The sequence below is a fragment of the Leucopleurus acutus genome (assembly GCF_964270905.1).
Source record: "Leucopleurus acutus genome assembly, chromosome: 14".
Lineage (NCBI taxonomy): Eukaryota > Metazoa > Chordata > Mammalia > Artiodactyla > Delphinidae > Leucopleurus > Leucopleurus acutus.
Window position 1 is genome coordinate 61046003 of NC_139156.1, and position 23367 is coordinate 61069369.

General features: G+C 53.5%; 1 protein-coding gene across 1 annotated transcript in view; it reads right to left on the reverse strand.

Annotated features, from left to right (window-relative positions):
• The window catches only part of SLC29A3 (solute carrier family 29 member 3), a gene marked incomplete at both ends in the record, with an annotated part of 36198 nt that extends 15858 nt beyond the window's left edge, over positions 1-20340 (reverse strand). The window contains 2 exons of the mRNA XM_082854635.1: positions 377-459; positions 19975-20340. Coding sequence (XP_082710761.1) covers positions 377-459; positions 19975-20340 — 449 coding nt within the window. The remainder of the gene's footprint in view (positions 1-376; positions 460-19974) is intronic.
• Positions 20341-23367: the final 3027 nt, after the last annotated feature.

Genomic DNA, 23367 nt, shown 5'->3' on the forward strand with positions numbered 1-23367 from the left:
AATCATTGGACCACCAGGGAGGTCCCCAGGCTCTTAACTTTCGACGGCTCTCAGAAAGGCTTAGAAGATCAGCCTCCACAAACCTTGCTCCCCGGGCCCCACCCACCATCTGTGGTGTCCCTGCGGCCCAGGCAGCTGTTGACAGTCAGCTCTGACCCCATGTGGCAGCGTGTGGCTCCCTGACCGGGCATTCCATAGGCAGGGCCCCAGGTAACCGATCTGACTCTCAGTCTTCATGGAGGAGTCTGAACTGCCTGCTTCTTACTTTAGTGGACACATGTAAGGCAGCAGAAGAGAAGCAACTGTGGACCAAAGGGGAGTGGATGAGGCTGGAGGTGAAGGTCAGGGGCCTGGGAGAGGGAGGAAAGTGGCCTACCTGTTGACAAGCAGGAAATTCACCAGGAGGCACAGCACGGAGGGTACAGTGGAGGCAACGGCCAGGTAGCTCTCAAAGTAGTTCTGCAATCACAGAAGTGAGGAGTCCGCTGAGGTCACTCAGGATGGAGGGGAGGGGCCCCACCTGAGAGCATGGACAGGGCCCCTCTTGGTGGGTCTTCTCCCCACTGTCTTTAGACACCTACGAGTGATGGGCAAGTCCACCCCGAGATGGCATGGTCTCGCCCCATCTCTAACCTAAGACCACTCACTCAGTCACACAACAGATACCATCAATGAGCTATGCTAAGTGCTGGGGACATAAGGAAGGGTAGGACTTTGTCCCTGCACTAACGCTCTGCAGCCCATGCTCCCACCCATCCTACCTGTTCCACCCACGTCTGAGGCAATGGAAACAGGACTTGTATGTATGTATGTTTAGAGAAAAATTTTATCCTATCAGTCGTCTTAGCCCATTGTCAGATTTCAGAGATATCCAGATGGGTTTTGTTATGACTCATCCCCATTCTCACATTCTCGCAACCAAGTGAGGCCTGTTAGAAATACATGGGGCCCTGATCCTTGCAGAGAAACTCTGTTCCGACTCTGGATTTGCTCCTTCAATAGAGCTGCTACCCAAGGTCAAAGCCACTTTGGGAAGTGGCTCTTAGTCTGGCCAAGATGAGGAAAAAGGGCATTTTCCTGGAAGTAGCTCGACAGTATTACAGACAAAGAGTGCATGAGACCACAGAAAAGACGAAGATTCCTGATTATAATGTGCTGCACCTTTCAGCTGAAGAAGCTGAGTGGCAACTTTATGCATTTTTCAAAGCTCAGGGAATTGTCCACTCACTAGGGTAGATTTCACTGAGTGTACCTCATCCCTCAATATATGTGTCGAACAAAAAGCCAAAACACTGGAAAGGCTGACACATCTTGGCTTTGGTCCTTTTATGTCAAACCGTGAACCCCAGGTCAGTCATGACAATGGTTTCTAAGCCGTGAAAACAGCTTCCATGTATTCAGCATACCGTGTGCAAGTACAAGGGCTTTATACGAATGATATTCTTTACCCTAAAAAATAAAAGAGCTGTGAGTACTCTGGAAAGTTTACAAAATTGAACTTAACTGGGGAACTATTTTGAGTACAAATGTGCCAAGTACCAAGAGCAATGTGCGCAAAACTCTTGCCAATGTGCAAACAGCTCGGGCAACTGTAGGATCTCTGCAGAGTTCAAGACATGCTTCTTCCCTGTTAAGAACGGGGTGTCCCATCGAGAGTGTAAGATAGAGTGCGAGGTTTTTAATGTCTCAAAACACCGCAGGAAGAGCTGTCAGAATTCTGTCGGGGGTTGTTGTCAAATCAGTGGTAGGAGCAGTGAGTTCTAAGGGAGTTCTGGGTAGGGAAGTAGGATGAGGGGGCTGAGTCCTGGAGAGAATGGCAATGAATATGGTTTTGGGAAAAGATCCCAGAGGAGGTGGGATTTGCGTCAGACCTTAAAAGGGAGGGTAAGATCTTTCCTTTCCGGGAGAGTCTGACTGCAATGTGGAGGCCAAGAAAGAAAGATGTCATAATGGGCCACTTCTAGTCTGAAGCACAGACCGCTTCCACAGTCTGTTTTTAAGGCTGCAGAGTGCTTTGTGGTCTCTGATATCCACACCCTGAATATAAGATTGTGATGGCCTTGTAATTAAAATGATAATCACAGCTACTGTGGTCCATCAACCATGAGCCTTAGAAATAGCCTTCCTCCTTTGAGGGGCCACCGCATTGTCCTAGCCTGATGGGTTCAGTGGAGCCTGGACTGGTCCGAGGCACTCAGTCAATTACTCCTTGACATAGTGGCTGGGCGTAGGTGAGGCCAGGCAGGCGATGGGCGGCTGGAAGCAAAGGAAAAGGGCCCCAAGGAAGAGACAGCTGCAGGTGGGGGCCAGGACTGCCCCAGATCTGAGCTCCTCATGACAGCCTTCCCTCAGTGGCTGTTCATTTTGTGGCAACTCTATAAACGGTCATCACGTGGGATGCAGAAGCTGTCTTTGTTTTTTCAAGCAGGCTCAGGTTGCTTGAACATTTTAGGAATGGGGATTTTCTAGGTAATTGAATGTTCTGGTTTGTTGATATTTAAGCAGAAGAAGTTCCTTTTAATGTTGGAAAAGCTTTTTAAATATTGACAACTGGGTACGGCTAGGACCCCCCTTCTGTTGATTGAGCCCATTTCTCTGCTTTACAAAGGGCACGTGGTCGGGGGGCAGGGTGGGGCACGGAGGCAGGGGAAGAATGGACTTGACCCTGGGTCATCTTTCTACTGGTTCAGATCCGGGAGCTGTGGTTAGTGACACAGGTGGACTCAGCACATCCCACAGAGCTTTTTTTTTTTTTTTTTTAACTTAATTCCTGATACAAACATGTGGTGGTTTTTACTTATTTGCTGCTTTTGCTTATAAGCAGAGTTCTAGCAAAATGAGGTGTGGTGGGCAGGCTCTTAGGGTGGCCCCCATGATCCCAGCCTCCTGTGTTCATGCCCTTGTATCATCCCCTCTGCTGAGTGTGGCTGGGACCTGCCTGGACTTGCTTCTAACTGACAGAACATGGCAAAGGTGACAGGTATACACAATTATGTGGATGGGATTATGTTACATGAGATGGTGGTACCCATCTTGCTGGACTCTTTTTTTCCTCCCTTGATGGCTTGGAGAAGGCAGGGGGCCAGGCTAAGGAAACCCACGTGGCAACAACTGCAGGTGGCCCCTAGTCGCTGAGAGTGGTTTCTGGCCAATACCCAGCAAGAAACTGAAGCTCTCAGTCTTACAACCACAAGGAACTGAGTTCTGCCAACAACCCAAGTAAGCCTGGAAGTGATCCTTCTCCAGTTGAGCCTCCAGTGAGACTGCAGCCTTGGCTAACCCCTTACTGCAGCCATGTGAGACCCTGAGCAGAAGACTGGGTTAGGCTGTACCCAGACTCCTGGCCTACAGATACTGTGAGATAACAAACGTGTGTTGCTGTAAGCTGCTAAGTTGGTAGTATTCTGTTCTGCAGCAGTAGATTCCTATTTAGTGAGGGTTTGGGATAGCTGAGTTCCTAGTAATGGGTTTTTTCTGAATATCGCAGCCTTCCTGTTGCAATTTAAATTCAGTTCCTTGATGAAGGCAGAGAGAGCTGACCATGATTTTATTCAACTTCTTGCCAGACATGAGGACCGACGTGCCTGCCCACGAGGGGAACGAAGGTTATGCTTGCCGACCACATCAGTGCCCCTAGCCTTTCCTCTCCAAATCCTTGGCTAAAATTAGGATCATTTTTGCAAGCAGCATGCACTGATTTCAAGAAACTGGACTTAGTTTACGTGCCGCCCCAGATCTGCTCGCCTCACCCGCCCCTTAGGCCACTTGCCTTGCCACTTGGTCCCACGTGGTCATAAAGCCACTGCCGCCACCAGCAGGGGGGCCAGCTGCCAAGGAGAGACCCCTGAGCCTGCGTACTGCTTGGGCTGTGCTCACAGAGGCTCTCGCTCCCTGGGTGGCTCTGGGAGGGGCCGGGTGACCCTCTCTGAAGGGTGGCAGGCAAAGCCCCACCCACAAGGTAGGCTTCAACCATTGAGAGGAGATGGGAAGGAGACTAGAGACACGTTGCTCGTCTTTCCTTCCTCACCCCCTCCACCACGTGTTCTAAAATGCGGCGGCTCCACGCGGCTCCTCGGGAGGCATCCCGTGTGCCTGAGCAAGCAGCTGTGTTTAGCTGCAAAGCTGAGGCCAGCGCAGTGATACCACAGCCTCTATCTGCTCTCTTCCATCCCTGCCTCACTCCCCTTTCCCTCACTCTTACTTCCCTAGGACTGCACTCCCCACGGAGTATCACAGGTAAGGTGCTGCCTCAGGCTCCTTTCTGAAAACATCCAACAGCAAAGGCCCTATGTTCAATTCTCGATCCCACACATTGCAGACTTGCAGCTGGTACTCACTTCCTGGGTTCGTCTCATTTGCTTCCAAGGCCTGTTGAGGTTACCTGCTCCCAGTTTACTCAAGGAAGTGTGAAGACGTCGGAATACTGGTTCAAACGCATTGCAGTCAGAATGGTAACGGTGCTGCCCCCTCCGAAGAAATCTGAAATCTCCATCCCACAGGCTGATTTTACGTAATGCAGTGCTTGGGGATAATTCACACCATGGTTCACCTCCACTTGGGACCGACTCCTGAGAGTTCCCTCAGAAGGCTCTGCTGTTATTTATCCCACCAGGCACCCTGCAACAAGTCTGCAGCCTCTACCTCCAGAAGTAAACCCAAGGACACCAAGGACTCCGGTCTCGGAGGAGTGGAGGAGGGCAGTGGCACTGGGCCCCCTCCTGTGACAGTGGAGGCTGTGCTGTGCACAACCCCAGGGGGACCAGTCACGCGGACGGTGACATGAATGGAGCTCCGCAGAGCTGTGCAGCACGGCAGCCCTGCTTACACTCATGGGGGTCAGTTTGGGCCTGACATAATTGCAGGTGGGAGACCGTATCTGATTCAGGAAGAAGGCAGGGCTGGAAGGTGGGTGGGTGTAGCAGCGCAGGACTTTATGAGATGATGAAAGGTCCCCAAGCAGGTCTGCCTGCCCCAGGAGGCGGGAGACCCAGAGGCTGGTAATCCCACAGCCCTCAGCCTGGCTGAGTGGCCACTGTCCATCCAGATCAGCATCCCTTCCTGTTCTACCCACTCCTCTGTTCACTGTGTGCCCAACATCGTGCAGGTGGTTTGGCGTATAAAATAGACAGGAAAGGGTGCCTGATGCCCTTAGGCAGCACGTAGTCTGGTGCAATCCTACAGCTGTAGAACAATGGATACAAGGGAGGGGAGGGGAGGGAAGGAGGGAGTTTGGGGGGGGGGGCTTCCCATAGGAGGCCATCTTGGACTGTAGCCTGAAAGGTGGGGGGAAGTTTGCCAGACAGCTATGGGGAGGTGTTGCTGGTGGAGAGAGAAATGGCATTCCCAGAGGCGGGAAGAGCACATGCAAAGGCAGGGATGGATGCTGCTTTGCCACTCAGGACTCTAACCCCAGCTCACCTGTCGGAACAGACCACCCTGAGGCTTTCCTCAGCACCCACAGGAATCTACTGCACTGAGACAGAAAGGCACCCTGTGATCCATTCAATCCAAACACAGGGCAGAGAGGCAGGAATGCAGCCCAGCACCTGCCCCTGCCCCTCAGGGTGCTGAGGAGACAGCGCGGCCCCACCATTCGGAATTCTCCAACTCAATGTGAGGCGAGCCCAGCTCTGAGGAACAAAGAGGGAAACTTCTGCTCCTTGAATGTCTAGTCTAACCCCCCTGCCCTCCAGTATCTCCCCTGCACTCTGCAATTACCTAGGGCTCAGCGTCTGGCAAAGGTAACATCAAAGGTCCTCTTTGGCACTTGCCAGGTAATCCAATGGACACAGAAGCCCTGCACAGTACCAGGTTATTGACATTTGAACAAAACTGCTCACATGTGGCCTGCACAGACCCCAGTCCATTTGCTCTTAACTCAGCGTGTAAGAGCAAGTCAACTGGGATTGCTCCCATTTCACAGACAAGAAGCTTGAGGTTAACAAAGGTGGATGAATTGCACAGAGTTGCACGCTTGGAGAGTGCTGGTGGCAGGATTTTCTGATGCAGGGCAGGGGTGGGATGGGGAGATCGTTATCATCGCTCCACAAACGTAAGAGCCACTGTAGCTGAGGCTGCCTGCCTCACAGTCACACAAACCCAAACACCGTCACTGGGATTACAGCATGTCACTGGCTGCCCCAGAGGCCGGGACTGGCAGCCCACATGCCTTCCCAGCAGTGAGCTGGGACCAGCCCGCGGGATCAAAGGGTCCATCAGGGTGGCGTCTTCCCTCTGCCCCAGCCAGAAATGATGGGGCTTGAGTTCTCCCCTCTGCCTGTTAACTCTCTCTTTTCCTTAAACCCCACCGTCCATTCCCTTGTGCATTTCCTCAGGCCTGTAGATCGGAGTAGCAGTAAAAATCACACACAAAAAAATATTGAGAGAAAAGCCCTCACTACTGTCAGCCACCGAAATGGATGGACACGGTCTGCTGATAAGCACAGGCCATGTGAAGGAGGACATTGTAGTTGGGAAGCACTGGGCAGGCTTCCAGCTTCTCTCCTGACCATGCAAACCCCAGCAGAACGCCCCAGGATGGGTGGGGGCGGGGATCAAAACCCAGAGTGTGGACAGAGCCCGCCGGGGGGCGCTAGGTGCCAGTGGCCCTCAGGCGGCAGGTCGGTGTGGAGCAGCCCTGTAGCTGCGACACAGGGCATTGATCCACTTGCAGTGGAGAGGTAGAAACCATTTCCGTCCGTGACCCTCTAGCCTAGCTTGTGAACACCAGGAAGGGGGAGAGATGCTCTTCAAACACAATCTAAAAACCCAGCAGAGCCAGCTGGCCAGATGTGAGGCGCATTTTACGTCGGGGAGCATTTCCTCTCCTCCACGCTGAGAGCCTCCGTGCTAAGCATCTCTTCTGGAAGAATTTAATTCTGAGCTCAGAGTCCAGGGAAGGAGGTTTCTTCAGGCAGGGAGGCCCAGAAATGAGCCCGTTTATCTCTGGCAGGCCCTGGGTAAGCTTCCTCTGCCCCGAATGCCATTTGCGCACTTTGAAATAAGTGCAGCAAATTAGTCACGAGCCGCGGCCACCTAGCTTGGGGCCGGCTGCCCAGCGGCTTCTGAGAGGCAGCTTTGCGTGGCCCCCACCTCAAGAGCACAGCGGAGGCAGCTGGGCTCCTGCGGGGCGAGAAAAAGCGGCTCAAGCCTGGGGAGTGGCAGCTCGAGGCAGCAAAGCGTTACCTGGATCACAGGAGCATGAAATTAGCAGCAGCGAGCAGGCTGGAGCCAAGAATAGCTTTTGCCATTGCAAACTTGCTGCCTTCGGACAGCCCAGAGCTGAGTTCTGTGCCTGGGATGCTGCAGGGGAAGCGCCTCCACCCTGGCACTGGTCACAGTCACTCCTGGGCAGGCCAAGAAGTGAGCAGAGGGCCGGTGTCCCCGCGAGGGGCGCAGGTGGCGTCCTGTCTGTGGCTCCTAAGGCCCCCTGTTTGGGGCACCAGCCTCAGAAAACTAAGGGGTTTGTGGCTGGGGGCCTGGATGAGCAGGGAGGGGCAATGCCTGTTCCAGGGCTCAGAGAGGTGAGGGAAACAGGAGCCCAGATCCACCGAGGTGTGACGGGGTAGCCAGGGGCCCAAGGGCACAGCAAAGCTGGGGTCAGAGCCAGTCAGGTAAGGCCCGGAAAGATGACCCAGCCACTCCAAGGAGAGAAGGCCCCATGAGACCTTTGCATGCTGTTCTAACATCAGCCCCGATGCTTGGCCTGAGCATGGACTCTCAGGCCTTCTCCAGGCCCAGACTCCCCGGGGCCACTATAAATCTTGCTCTTCAGTAGCTTGGAAGCCCTCCTCAGCCTGTGATCTTCTTTCACACCTCCTTTGGAACTCCTGCCAGAGGATAAGCAAAGTTCCTGAGGTTTTCTGGAATGAGCTCCCCTGACCTCCCTCCCCTCTATGTAAAGCTTTCCAGGGCAAGAAGGTGCTCTTCCTCCACCACGAATCCTCACCTTCCCCACCCGCATTTCCTCTCTCTCTCCCTCACTGCTGCTCCCTCCTACTCTTCTGCCTAAGAGGCTCACTCAGGTCTCCCTTGGGCTAAGAAAAAAACCTCTTTGACTTCACAGTCTTTGGCCACCAGGCCCCTCCATTCTTTCACGCCAAACTCCCTAAAAATGCAGCCTCTGCCCTCACTGTGAACGCCTTACCGGCTCCTGGGCGGCTCCGGGGAAAGACTCCTTCAAGGGGTCCTCTTTGCAGCCCACCCATAACCACCGCCTGGTCTGAGCCCTCAGGCTCCTGTCACCACATGCCACCCACTATAATGGGCTGAACTGTGTCCCCCCCAAATTCACGTCAACACAGAATCTCAAATGCGACCTGATTTGGAAATAGGGTCTTTGCGGATATAATTAGTTAAGACGAGGTCACACTGGATCAGAGTGAGCCCTAAGTCCAAGGACCAGTGTCCTTACAAGAAGGAGAGGGCACAGAGACAGACACACAGGGAGGGCGCCCAGTGAACGCAGAGGCCGAGACTGGAGTTGTGCTGCCGCAGGCCAAGGGGAGCCAAGGCTCGCTGGGAGCCCCTGGGACCTGGAGGAGGCAAGATTCTTCCCAGAGTCTTTGTAGGGGGTAGAGGGGGAGCACGGTCCTGCTGGAGCCTTGCTTTTGGACTTCTAGCCTCCAGAACTGTGAGAATAAAATTTCTGCTGCTCTACACCACGTGGGTTGTGGTAGCTTGTTAATGGAGCAGCCACGGGAAACCGCTGCACCTTCCCTCCAGCGCGCCCTCCTGGACTCACGGGCCACCTCCAGGCCCCCTCCTCGGCGGCTCAGTCCCCTGCGCTCTCTGCCATTGGAGGGGCCTCCTTAGCTCCCTCCTTCCTGTGCTACAGCCCTGCCCTGGGAGTTCACCCCCCGGGTCTGACGGCGCCCCACGCCTGCCTGCGTCACTCCCTGACTCCAGAACACTTTCCGCTGCCGGCCAGCCATCCCGCCTGGGTGGCCTGCTGAGCCCAGGCTCCAAGCTCCCAAATCAGAAGTCCTCAAGAGAACCCCCAAGACCCGAGGCTGCATGGTTCCTCCCTCCTTTTCTCAGTGTCCTCCCTTCAAAGTTTCCTTGGTTTCCCTTTCACCCTCACCCCAGCTCCATGGTTTGCCGCCACCCCCCCCAACGGCGTCCCCATCACCTGACTGCAGCTCACGTCCACTCCCCCGGGTCCCAGCTCTCCCCTCGCCTTTGCTCATCTCCCTCCTCCGCCCACCTCCTCCCCCACAGCCCCTCCCCCACAGGCCAAGCCCATTTGTCCCGTGCTTGTCTGCCTCGAAGGGCCCAGCAGCGACACCCCTCCGCCAGTAGCCTGGCCTCCTGGCCCCTCCTTGGAGCTCCTCATGCACTGCCCCCTCTCTTTTGGCCCTTTCTCAGGCTCCAGTTTGGTTAAATGATGGGGCACGTGGGGGTGAGGGAGGCTAACGGGTGCTCCCATGTAGCAGGCTGAAGAGGGGTGTTTATTCCAGACGGTACTAGGGAGCTATGGAAGGCCTCTGAGCAGCAAAACCGTACGACCAGTGCCAGGTCTAGCGGGTCGCCTGGCAGGAGGGGATGGGATGAACGGAAGGGGAGGAGCGGGTGGCAGGGGCTATGCATTTATCCACTCATTCATTCATTTAAGAAGTGTTAAAGGTTGTCGATCCCCAAAGCTCACTCACTTACTCAACAAGTAATAGCCGAGCCCCTGCTATCTGCCCAACGTGTGCTGGAGCTGGGGTGCTCTAGTGAGGGAGGCAAAAAACGAGGCAGCGACAAGTTTTAAAGAAAGACTGCAAGTTATAACAAATGGGATAAAAAGGAAAGCCAAATAAGGGGGTAAAGTAGAGCCTCGTGGGGGATTGATGTTAGAGACGGTAGTGAGATGGTAATGTGTGAACAGAGACCAAGGATAAGCTGTGTGACGGGTGAGGAGAAAAGCTTTCTGGACAGAGGGAACAGCAGACAGCTGGCTCTGCAGCATGAAGGAGCTTAGTGTGTTCAAGCAACTGAAAAACCAGGGTGATTCTGGAATCCTGGGAGTGAGGGAGAGAGGAGGGGACCAGGCTGGGGGCATGGGCAGGGCCTGGGCGTCCAGGCTGGGGTTGGAGTTTGGATGTGGGATTCTGAACAGCTGAGAAACGTGGTACCAGCACCCATTCACCAAGCCCCCACCACACAGTGCCGTTCCGCGTGTTCATCACGTCTTTGCTCCCTCTATGTTGCAGAGGAGGACGCTGAGGCTCAGAGAGGTCGGGTACTTGCCCAAAGTCACATAGCTCAGACCCAAGTCCTCTGTCCCCTTACTTGGCGGGGACAAGTACAATTATCCACAGTGGCCTTCACTCTACAAGGGCAGAGCTGAGCACCTGTTAAACAGGGATCCTGTGGCCCGCAAAACCTAAAGCATTTACCCTCTGGCCCTTTAGAAAGTCTGCCAGCCTCGATCTAGTTTCTTAAATAAGGTAATGGAGCTCTAAGTTGCCCCGCAAATTTGACAAAGAGTCAGAAACAATCCAGCTCTCCTGAGCCCCAGGTTTTTCCACCACGCAGGGTGAGCACGGAAAATGGCAGCATCACTTCCGTCGACCTTCCACCCCACCTTCGCCAGGTCCCTGAGGGGCAAGCAGGCCTTGGATCTGCATCTTATGTGCCCCTACGCACCCTCAGGCTGGAACCTTAGTAGGCAGGGAGATGGCTCAGAAACAGGTAGAGGGAAAGGTCAGAGAAACAGGGAGCCTATAAGTCCACACACAACCTCTGCGGGGTGAGAGCTGATTCAGGGCTCGGTCCCTGCTGACGCTCGGCCAGCCTGTCCTTCCTCTTCTGCAGCCTGATCATGTGGCCAGGGCAAGGAGGAAGAGGCCTTCCAAGGAAATTCCCCACCTCCCCTCAGCTTCTGCAGCCCCCTGAGGGCTGACACACACACAGCAACCCAGGGCTGATGGATAGGGACAGGGACCAGGCCCTGTGGCATGTGCCTAAAGAGGAAGCGGTAGACAAAAAACCAAAACAAAAACAAAAAAAAAATGAGGTGGCCTGGCGGTGCTCCAGCTGCTCTCAGCAGAAGGAAACCCAGGAGAACAACCAGGAAGAGGCAGTCCTGAGCAGACCCAGCTGCACTTCCTCACCCAACATGCCCTCTCCTCTACAGGGAGGCTGTTTTTCTTTGGGGGTTCATGTGGGCAACCACAGGCTGCTACAGGCCTCAGATGCATGCGTGCGTGCGTGTGTGTGCACACACATGGGACTCCCAAGAGGGCCTCCCAGGTCGCTGCTGCCACCACGGATCCCTCCCAGAAGATGGCCCTGTAATGAAGGCGCCCGGCAAAGACTACAGTTTGGTTCTGCTCTCCGGGTACTCGAGACGATCGAGCACGTAAGGCCCAGGCGGCGTTCTAATTTGTCGAGGAAATCACCTCTAGATTCTAAGGATGTGTGCAGGAAGAAATGAAACCGAAGGCAGAGGGGGAGCGATCGAGAGCCTGGGAGGGCCAGGGAGCAGGGCGCAGCTGTGGACAGGGGCCCTGAGCACACAGGGAGAAAATAAAGAGAGAAGTCGAGGCCACTGAAGGCATGACTGACAGCGTTTCAGGTCGGGCTTTTTCTCTCCCTCTGCAGGACACAGCAAGAGCTAAAAACAGAAGAAAAAGCCATCACAGGTGTATTTACTGGGAATAGCACGCTGGCTGGGTCTGCAGTTAGAATCACAGGGTGGACAAGGGAATTAAAAAAAAATGACTCACTTTGGTTCTAATTTTTAAAAATGGTTTAGAGCAGCCATCCATGCTAGCCCAGGCCACTGGGCAGCTGGGAGGAGGGACCTGCCCTCTCTGCCTGGTGGCCACTCACCCATGCCCTGCTCAGGAAGCCTATAGCCCCATCCTAACCTGCCTGACCCCCAGACTGCCCCCAACTTCTCCTTTCCTGGGATGACAGGGCTCAGGCAAAATCCTGCCTTAAAATGCTTTCATGGTGTAAGGAAGGGTGTTTCCCTCACTTAGCACTATTCTTCAGAATTCTGCTCTTAAGAAGTAGATTGCCAAATGGAATCTAGGCACCTTTTCCATTCGGAGAGGTCTGAGTTGCACTAGGAGTGGACTGCAGGAGCGTCACGATCCATCTACACCAGAATGGTGCTTCTCAAGGAACAGCATGTGGACAGAGGAGACCTGGATACCTGCTACCCTGCCAGCTGGCCATGTCAGGAGCACCTGGCAACAGTGCCCAGGCCCACCCCAGGGAGGAGGAGCCAGCAGAGCGGAGCCTGGGAATCTGGGTGTCTGCCAAGTGCCCCAGGAAACCTGATACAGACTCATAGATACCCCTGGGTTACGGCCCCCACTCTTGTCTTCATAGCCCTGTGGCATCAGCAAGTCATTTATTGCTTCACTTTCCTCCTCTGTGGGCAAAATGCATCCTTATGGCTGGATGTGAGGTGACAGGCAAATGGGTGGAGCAGGGCTTTTCAAATGACAGGTTGCAACCCTGTTCATAAAGGATATGAAATCCACTTAATGGGTCACAACCAGAATTTTATTTCATTTTCACTTTTACTGCCTTCTTTCCTGTTCCTCAGGATGAATCATCTGCGTGCTTTTCCAGGACCCCCTCCACTGTGCCCCGAGCCCAGGCCCTGTCTGCTCGCAGACTGCACTCAGCTATGTTTCTTCCTCGTCCTCAGCACCCACGGTCCCCTCTCCACTGGACCATTCACATGAGCACACAAACTACCTGCTATTTCTCCTGTGTTAAAAATACAACAAACCGGACTTCCCTGGTGGCACAGTGGTTGAGAGTCCGCCTGCCGATGCAGGGGACACGGGTTCGTGCCCCGGTCCGGGAAGATCCCACATGCCACGGAGCGGCTGGGCCTGTGAGCTGTGGCCGCTGAGCCTGCGCGTCCGGAGCCTGTGCTCCGCAACGGGAGAGGCCACAGCAGTGAGAGGCCCGCGTACCGCCAAGAAAAAAAAAAAAAAAAAAAAACAACAAACCCAGAAAATCCGTACCCTCTTGACCACACATCCCCTGTAACTCCCGCTCCAATCCTCCAGAAAGAAAGAGTTGCAGAGCAAAACTCCTAGAGGTATTTCCCAGGTTTGCGGTCTCCCCAGTCCCTCCCCCATCCTCTCCCTCATGGCCTCGGGTCCAGCTTCTGCCCCCACCCCCATGTCGCTGCTCCCCAAGGCCACCAAGGGCCCACACGAGGTTAAATCCAAAGGCAAACTCTCCATCCTCCTCAGCCTGGGTGGCTTATAAGCCATTTATAAGGTCAGCACGGATGATCACTTGCTCCTCCTTGAAAACTACAATCAGAGATTTTTTTAAGTGTAGATGCTGCTTCGTGAAACTGCTGCTTCCATTACAGACATGTGCGTCCTGCCAGATGAAAGGTGTAGCCTGAAAACATCTGGAGAGGCTGATATGGAGCCCAGGGTTAAGGGCATGGACAATGTGGGTTCAGATGGCCTGGCCTGGCCTGGCCTGAGTCACTGACTTTGTGCCTGGGAACAGATAACCTGTAGTTTTTGAGCTTTGGTTCCCTTCTCTGTAAAATGGGTATAATAATACCTATCCCTGAGGGCGGTAGTAAGGAGCAAAAGAGATAAGGAAAAGGAAGCTTCTGGCACACAGTAGGTTGCTTAATAAATATCGTGGAATTAATAAACAAATCAGAGCCTGTGCTCTGCAACGGGAGAGGCCACAACAGTGAGAGGCCCGTGTACCTGAGACCGGATTAGGGGAGTGCAGGCCCTGCACACACCCTGATCTTATCAGCAACCCCACCCTTGAATCATTGCTATAAAACTCCTCACCAAATCCTCCAGGCTGGGACACATAGCTTTTCAGGGCAGGAGCCCGCTGTGTCCCCCTTTGCCTGGCAAAGCAATAAAGCTCTTCTTTTCTACATTACCCAAAACTTTGTCTCTGAGATTTGATTCGGCACCGGTGCAAAAAAGGCTGAGCTTCTGGCATCACCATCTCCGTTTGTAAGGGTCCCAGAGTGCACCCCACACTCTCTGAAGACCAGGTTAAGGAAAACCATTCCTCGGACTTGCAGTAGGGAGCCTGCTCTCATTCTCCCCTCCACTGCCAGCTTTGACCACTTGCACTGCAGGAAGTCCTTCTAGAGGGCTCACCTCAGTCTCTCATGATGTAGCCTAAGCCCATTCAATGGATGCTCTGGTAGAGGCAGAGGACAGCTATTCATCACCCCCACCTGCTAACCTTTCTCTTGGGTCATGGGGCTGCGTGTTAGCCTCACCTTAAGGCTTAAGAATGCTTCTGCCCAGGCCCCTCCTTCAACGTCACCAGAATCAGGTGGGTGGGGCAGGCGGGTAGGTTTTCACAACTCTCCGGGTGATTCTACCGTACAGCCAGAGCGGAGGACGCTAGGGGAGATGGAGAGGCCAGAGTACGCTGGTTACCAGCACAGGCTCCGCTGACCTCCAGGCTGGTCCACAGCCCAGTTCTGTCACTTGCTAGTCAGTGACCTTGGGTCAGTGTCTCCAAATCTGTGAGGCTCAGTTTCTCCATCTGAAAACTGGGGCTACAGCACCTAACTCACCAGGTCATCCTGCAGATGAAGTAAGATGGTGGGTCCAATGGCGGCAGGTACAGGCTGTGTGGTGGGGACTTTGTAAAATCAACAGGTCGTTACCAAGACCTCTGATAATCTGTCCTTCTCAAAACTAGTTCATCCTGGTTGCTTTTAGCCCTTCTTCTTGAATTGGGATGTCTGCCCTTAGTCGTAAGAATAGCTCCCAAGTCATGCTATCCTGCTTCTTTGCGGGGCTGAGGGGTTGGGCCAGGACAAAGGTGCCATAAATGAGAAGATGCTCGGAGATCTTCTGAACCAGATCAACCTGGATCCCTTCCCTATGCAGGAAGCCCACTTCATGTCTCTGCTAACCCACCTGAAACGTCAGAACTCCTTTGGTGGTGGCCACTGTGACCCCCAGATCTTCTGCTCCCTTGTAAAGCCATGCCTTCCCTATCTTGGATTGGGGTGATGGGGCTTCCTTCCCCAGCCATATAATAACTAAAGCAACAAATACTTATCATGTGCAACTCTGTGCTGGGGGCACAGGGATGTAGAGTAAGAGAACTGTATTCACTATTCCAAAAGAGCAAACCGTTTGGCGGGGGAGGCATTCTCATCTTTGAAAAGGGTACTGTCACCACGGATAATAGCAGTTCCTACCTCACAGGGTGCTGGGGGTTAAATTAGTTAATGCAGGCAAAGTGCTGAGAGTGTTGCTACCCCACAATAAGTCCTCAATACCATGAGTTGTGGGGTGAGGACCTGATGGGGAAGTACGCCAGGCTCTGGGGACCCAGATGAGGAGCCCGTAGTTCAGAAGTGGAGGCAGGGGAGGTTCCCAGGAGTAACAGACACACCTACCTCCTGCCCCACTCCCTGGTCTGAGCCCCTGGAGCACCTCTGGTCAGGGGATGGACGGGATGGCAACAGATGGCCAGGCGTGGGTCCTGGCCCCGCTGACACCAAGTCGGACTGTGGGTCCCACCCACAACCTGGCCATGTCCTGCAGCCCCCTCAGAGAGGAGCCCTGGGCAGGCCAAGGCGAATGGGAAGAATGCGTGGGCAGGGGCCGTGGAGGCCTCGTGGCAGGGGATGACCGGGAGAAGGTGTCATCACCACCTTCTCTGGGGCAGAAAGGGTGTGTGTGTCCGCCTTATAGTCCCTGGCCCAGCGGCAGCGCTACAGGCTTGCAGGAGAGGCCAAGGAGGCCCCCACAGGATCAGGGATGGTTTACGAACCCCAGAGCCAGGGGAGGACTGGGGTGGGGGGCAGGGGGATGTGGTAGAGGTGGTGTGGGGAAGGGATCAGGGATGCTGACAGCTTGGAAGCTGGGTCCAGAATCCAGGGGTACAGCTAAGGCACCTGGGCTTCCAGGGTGGAAAAGGAGGCCAGACCAAGGTCAGGCTCTCCACAGGAAGAAAGATAATACGGTTTGGTCACATCAGGGTGTGGGGTGGCCTCTGTCTCCAGGACAGTCCCCTCTGCACTACCCTCCGAGCAGGACAAATTCTGCAGTCATCTATCCCCCTAAATTCTCCGTAAAACTGTTTACAGCCCTTCCTAGCTATGTGATTAGGGGCAGGCTATCGAACCTCTCTGAGCCTCTGGCTTTTTGCCTGAAAAAAAAACCCAAAAACAGGGTTAATGAGAGACAGTGTGTTTGGCACCCTTGCCAGCATGGTGGCCCAGAGTCAGGCTCAGAAGGCGGCTCCCCAAAGCACCATCTTTTCCTATCAGTTCTTCCTCTTTTATGCTCTCATTTTTTGGCTCTGGGCCCAGTCTTGTGGTGAGTTTATTCAAAGTTCTTATTCCAGAGAACGGAGACAAGGGGGCAGGCGAGCCTGAGAATGCTTTCTAAACCACCCTAAGGGTGTTCCAGGCAGAAGAAAATGATCCTGAGAAGGGGGGTGACCTTGAAAGTGACATAACCGGGGAGGGGGTCTGTGCAAACACCCCTACGGAGTCAAATTCCCCACCCAATGGTATCCGTCCCTGGGAAATATAAAAAGGAAGTATGGAGAACAACCAACATCCAGGCCCACAGCTAATTGAGCTGCAGGTGGTGGCTGGAGACAGACCCATTTGACTCTCCCCCGCTCGCTCCCCCCAGAGTAGCCCTCAGTGACAGCACAGACCAGCCGCCTCTCGCAGGGAAATCAGGAAGAGAGGGGAAAAGAACTGGGGAGGCCGGTGGCAGGAATGAGGAATTAGGCAAAGAAAAATGGCGCACAAAATGCAGAAACACCCCAGCATGCTTGCTTCCCAAACCTGGCCCATGAATCGAGGGGTGACAGGTCTCTCATCTCCGATGCCAAGAGCGAGGAGCTCCGGGCAGCCGCAGGTACTACATCTGCACCTGCCAGCACTTGGAAAGAGGCAATAAAGCATAGCAGCAGGGCCTGGAATGCTAAGTGCCTGCAGCTGGGAAGGGACTGCCTCGCAGCGAGAGCCGCTCACGGCACACCTCCGCTGGGCGAGGGCCACTCCCAGGGACTGGACCGCACATCCTCGCCTGCCCTGGGCAGCCCGCTGCTGGGGCCAGGGCAGCGGGCAGAAGAGGAGGCAGGACAGGCGCACATGGAATGTAGCCCTGGGGGCCACCCAAGGCCGGGTGCTGGCCCAGACAGACAGGGATCTTCTGGATGAAGCCCAAGTGAGCTGGCTGATTTACGGAGGCTGGCAGAAAGCTGGGACGCTTGAGTCACTGGTAAATGAGAGTGGATCATAAAGCACCCCGGCTAAGCCAGACGTCTGGAAATACAGCAGGGCCACATGCAGCTAACAGTGTGGCCCCATTCCTCGAAGGATAATAACAATCATGATGTTTATACAGAACTCGCAGTAGTGGTGCCAGGCCCTGCTCTAAGTGCTTTGCATGCCTATGAATTTACTTAACCCTCACAACAACCTAAGAAGTTGGTGGGTGTATTATCCTCCTGTTATATGCCTGCAAGGTGAGGCAGCACCGAGAGGCCAGGGAGCTAAGAACAGAGGCAGGGTTTGAATCCATGCAGTCTGTTTCCAAAAGCCCTGCCCTAGCCAGTGCTTCCCAAACTCTACCATGCCTGCCAGTCACCAGGGCGGCGTGTTGGCAGCTCCTGACTCAGTCAGTCTGGGGGCCTGAGACTCTGCATCACTAACACACTCCCAGTGATGCCTGGTCCCAAGACCACGCCTTGAGTAGGACGCTCTAAATTACTATACTAGGTTCTGTGACAGCCCTTCACTGCAGAAATGAGTTTATACGCACTGCTCTGGCCTCTGGAGGCATGTGTGAATTCCTCAGTTAACAGGGAGAGGCCCTCACAGGGTGTCAGAACCAAGGGGCTGGGGCTGGAGGAGGGAGTGTGAAGTCTTAAAATGCCCATGTCCACACCTCACCTCGGCCTTATTCAATCAGAATCTCTGGGGTAGGGCCCAGACTGGAAGTTTTAAAAAGCTCCCTGGGTGATTCCACTGCATAGTCATGGTAGAGCCCTTCCAGACAGACGATAGGGATGCCTCAGTCAATGCGTCAGACTCATTGAAAGTTCCGTGGGGTTAGGTCAGGGATTTCAAAGGCGCTCTCAGAAAAGGGGTGGCGAGCCAACTCCTAGGCCAGTTGATGGGTATGGCTAGGGTCTGCTAGGGTATCCTCTTCTTGTCCCCTGGGGCACCCCTGGAGGAGAGGGGCAGCTGGCAACCCCCAGCCTGGGATGCCTTTAGAGCACCCTGCTTCCCCCATCCATGAGCTTTCAAGAGAGAGCAGACCTTGCCCTAGATCAGCTGCGAAAACTGAGGCTCCTGACAGAGTAACCACGCTGAACCCTCTTCTCCACTAAACCTGGACCTTAGCCCCCAGCCTATCTCCACCTGCCAGCTCAGTCTTAGCAAGAATCCCTCGAAGTCAGTTTATGGAGAATCCCCCCACCCCTGATATCTTATCACCCTCGAGATCTGATCAAGTTCTTCATCCCCCACCCTTGGTGTCTATGTCATTGGCCTGCCTTTAGCAAGAATCCCCCTACCCTTCATTGTAAATTAACTATACTTCAACATTAAAAAAAGAAATAATTCTCAAATGCTATGGCTACTTTCCAAGTAAGGTTAGTGACAATTTTTATACTAAACCAAATTATAATGAAACCTTAATTTATGAGAAAAAAAAAATCCCTCTACCCTGATGATTCCTCTTAGTAATGTTCCAACCACTGACCCCCTCACTTTGCTCCTTAGCTATAAATCCCCACTTGTCCTTGCAGTATTTGGAGCTGAGCCCAATCTCTCTCCCTTACTGCAACAGTCTTGAGTAAAGGTTTCCTTACCACTTTAACAAGTGGCAGAATAATTTTTTCTTTAACACTCTCCCTGCCCATGGGAAAAGTCACCCCACAAAATAAGCAGCCCCAGGTGGAGAGAGAGGGCTTGATGCCACCTGCCAACCAAACTGAGACTCCTCACCTTGACATTCAAGGCCCAAGCAAAGCCTTCAAGGCCCAGGAAATTATCTCAAGCCTTATTTCTCTCTTATATGCACCCCACATATAGCAAAACCAGATGCTTCACTGTTCCTAATAGACATCTGAACTTTCCTCCCAACCTGCCATAGCTCAGAGTTTTCCTTCCACCTGGAATGTCTCCTCCCCATCCTTCTAAGTTGCAGAGGTCGCTCCCCTAATAACAAGACTACTTACGCCCAGTCTTCAATTCCCCATCTTGCATAACTACACAGACTCCTCTCTGGGCTGGGTACATGGTTCTCGGGATAAAGACAACACTAAAAGACTACACTTCCCAGACTCCTTTGCAGTGCTTGTGGTCACACGACTGACCAATGCGATATGAGCAAAAGCAATGTGTTTTACTTCCCAGAGTGTTTATGTTCTTATAACTGTCCTTTTCCTCTTCCTACTTGATGTAATGGCTAGAATTCCAACAGCCATTTTAGACTATGAAGTGATCTTGAACATGGAAGCTACACATGGTGGAGTAACTAGGTTCCTGCAAACATGGAACATCACACTAGCATTGGGCTGGCCCCCTCCAGACTTGCACATGAGAGAAAAATGACCTTCTATCTCGTGGTAGCCACTGCTCTTATGGAATTTTCTGCAACTCACAGCTGAACTTAGCACTATTATATCCACTCCTTCAGACTCCTGGAGGCATGGGCTCTGAATTCTTGGTTACCATACCACACGGCACAGAATCATCATTTGCATCTCCTCCCCAAGTTAAATACTAAGCAATGTGAAGGCTGGGGCTGTGTCTTATCCATTTCCATCTTCCCCTGCCACCTGAAGCATGAGGCCTCATATACAACACAGAGCATGTTTTAGGCCTGAAGTGAATTCCATCTACGTACTATACTCCACACAGCTTCCCAATTTGCATCCATACTCTTAGGACGCTGCAAGCCTCCCTGGAAGGGTGCACCCAAATGAAGTTGCCCTTCACCGCCTCCCAGGAGGAACACGCCTTACCAGGATGTCCGAGCCCTTAGACTCCTCCACTGTGGCTGGGCTGGAACAGTTGCTGAGTTTGAATACCCAGTACTCCTGGGCCGTGACAAAGAAGTTCCATGGCAGCAGGCCACCGATGCCCAAGCTGAAGAAGATGATGTAGGTACCACTGAAGCGGTCCTTGGGCCTCTGCAGGCCGGGCGGCGGGCGGTCCAGCAGCTTCTCAAGCAGTGCTTCTTGGTCAGCTCGGAGAGAGCTGCTTGCAGTTCTGTAGGTGGAGTTGGAGCTTTGATGAAAGTCATCCTCTGAGACGATGGCCACTGTTGGAGCAGAGAGAGAAGCAGAGATGGGGCAGGTGATCAGAAGCTGAGGCCGGGACTCACCCATCCTACAGAGCTGACTATGTCCCCACTCTGAGGTCTACAGGGTCACCAAGGTGTGGTTCGAGAGCTTCAGGTTTAAAGATTAGGGAGAAGGATAAGATGTCACACTGTAAGTGACCTCAGGTTCCCCCCACCCAGTCCATACAAGGGCAACGGAGTAGCAAATAATTGTGGGGCAGCTGGGAGTAAGGCAATGCGGCATGGTGGGGCCTGTGGCAATCAATCTGCAAGGGCAAATCTGGTCTCAAGGCATCGAACTTTCTAAGCAGCCATAACAAAAGGAATTAGGACCCCTGATGAGGACACAGTGCTCTCTAAACTCTTCAACTTTATGTGAGAAAAGTAAGGAGCAGGAAAAGTGTGCAGAATATGGTACTATTTGTGCAAAAAAGCAGGGATGGGGTAGATGGGAAGGAGAAAATACACACATATGTACGTATATCCTCTGGAAGGACACAAAAAATTTCAAACAGCGGTTGCCTCTGAGGTGGGAGGCTAGGGATGGGGAGGGTGGGGACTTCACTGCATACTCTTCTGAGCCTCTCGAATTCTGAACTTTGTGAATGTATTATCTGTTCAAAAATAAGATTATAAATAAAAATAAAGGCATTCAAATTAAATAATATTAACAACAACAAACAACCTCATGGTGTCTAGCGCTGCCCCCAGAAGCTGGTTTGAAACATCTAATAGTCCACTCTCTCATTTCACTTGTGGGGAAACCGAGGTCCAAAGAACGGGTCACAAACCAGGCCAATGGCCAAGCCTGAGCCTGCAGCTCCGGCCTGGGTCCCCACCTCTGTTCATCACATTCCACCACGAGACAGCAACTCCCCATTTGTGGTAGCAGCTAAGACAAATCGAAGATTCCAGGTTGCCAGTAACAATTGTGTAGATGGCCTTGGGCAAGTCACCATGCTCTGAGCCTCACCTTCCCCATCCCCATCCGCAAACCCAGGGAAGCCTTTTTCCAATGGTTTTTGTAAACTGCGACTGGCTGGCAATGCTGACAAACGTCAGCATCTTCCCTGCCATCCTCGGCTGGTCACCTGGCCGGCTGGCTGCGGAGTTTGGCTGCAAGGTAGCACGCCTGCTTCTATGCCCTATATAGCACACAGGCCATGACAGCAGCTTGATAAATGGGAAATATTTCCATAAAGCTGAGATGGGATACTCTGTAGTCCCTTCTGCAATAAACAAATCAATGCATCTCGGCTCACGTAGGAGTCTGAGCCTTAACTCAGAGCATCAAGCCAGGCCAGGTGAGATGGGAACACTGTGTCACAGAGGTACAGAGCCTCATCAGGCTCTGCTACTATTTCGGGAGAGCCTCACAACATTTCCCGGAATTAGGCAGGACAGAAATTATTGTCTCCTTTTTACCAGAAGCAAAGGATGAGGACTTAAGTCACTTGATTGGTCCCACATTCAAACAGTAAGAATTCCCGATAGTTAAAATTAAATCCAGTACTCATGCATGTCAAGGTCTGTACCTAGCACTTGAGGCTGACAACAGCCCAGTATAGTAGGTAGTACTCTAAGACCCATTTCACAGGTGAAGAGTGAGCCTCAAAGAGATTGAGCAATTTGCCCAAAGTCACACAGTAAGAGTAAGGTTACATAGCCAAGCAGTCTGAGCCCATGTGGACTCCATGGCGTCCCTGGGAGGCAGGTGGCTGGCAACGTGCACCCTCGTCTGCTGGCTCCTGGCCAGTGAGTTGTGAGCAGCGGTGAAGGCAGCACTGCAGGGCACCCTCATCAATGTTTGCTGAATGAATGGACTCCGGAATGAATGGGGGCAGCCAGGATGTTTTCCCCTGCTGGGGCAGCATATACCCTGCAGCAGGCAGGCAGGCGGATGCCGGATACCCAGAGCATCCGAGTCAGCAAGTCTATTTTAAACTCCCCTGGTTGAGCAGAGCCCTTTCCCAGCTTTGCTCACAGGGAGCTCAGCACTAACCAGACAGTGTGGCCACACGTGCACATGCGTGCGCGCGCGCACACACACACACACACACACACACACACACACACACACACCATTTCTAAATTAGCGTTTAAAATGTAAAAATTATGACCCACGTAGGACAACAGACAAAGGCCAAGTGGTTCCTTCCAGATGCTCCAGCTCCAAGTGTGGGTGCAGGGGCCAACAGCTCAGTCACCCAGGCCACACTCTGCCAGCGTCCATTCTCAGCTCCAGGTAGCTATTTGTCCAGGACCATTCAGCCTTGACAAAGCTTCGAAGGAGCCTGGAATTTCCTCTCACCCAGGTCACAGGCCAAGGCACTCGAGTGAGCACAGTCTTATTACTCTTGATGAAAACGAGCTGCTGGCTTTTGGATTAAAGAGAAAGGTAAGGAAGAGCCTCGGCTGGTGGGCTGGCTGTGGCCTGGAGTGTGTTCCTCAGGCACCTGCAGGAGCTGGTTGGGCTCAGCCCTGCTCCCGTCCTGGGTGACCTGGGGCAAGGGGCAGCCGCTGCACAAAGCAGCAGACACTCGCGGGGCCTGGAGTCATTGCAGGCCATCCTCCAGGTCTGGGTGCTGGTTTCCAGGAAGTTTCTTACTGACTCTGGCAATCTCGCCTGTGTCTCTATTTCCTCACCTATGAAACGGGGGCAGGGGGGCTGGTGAAGCTAACCTACGGGAAAGCACTGCTGGGAAACTCACGGTGCCACCCAGAGGCCATGGCAGAATCTGCCTGGGGGTTGTGGACACCCCCAGCCTCAGGCTTCCCAGTTTGGACAGTCAGCCACCTTCTGGATACTCTGGGCTGACCTGTCCATACCCAGGCCCCCCATATCCAGGCGGTGAGGTCCAGTCTCAGGAAATCCATGGGGAGGAGGGCAGAGAATCTGGGGGAGAAAGTAGAGACCCAGAAAGAGGGAAAGTGAGAGGAAAGCAGGGGGAGGAGGAGAGAGGGCGGAGAGGAAGCGGAGGGACGCTGGGGAGGGGGCCACAGCGAGAGGCGCCAAGACAGAGGCCGCGGTCCTGAGGCTCCCGCGGAGCCCCCCAGGAGGGCCGCGGCGGGA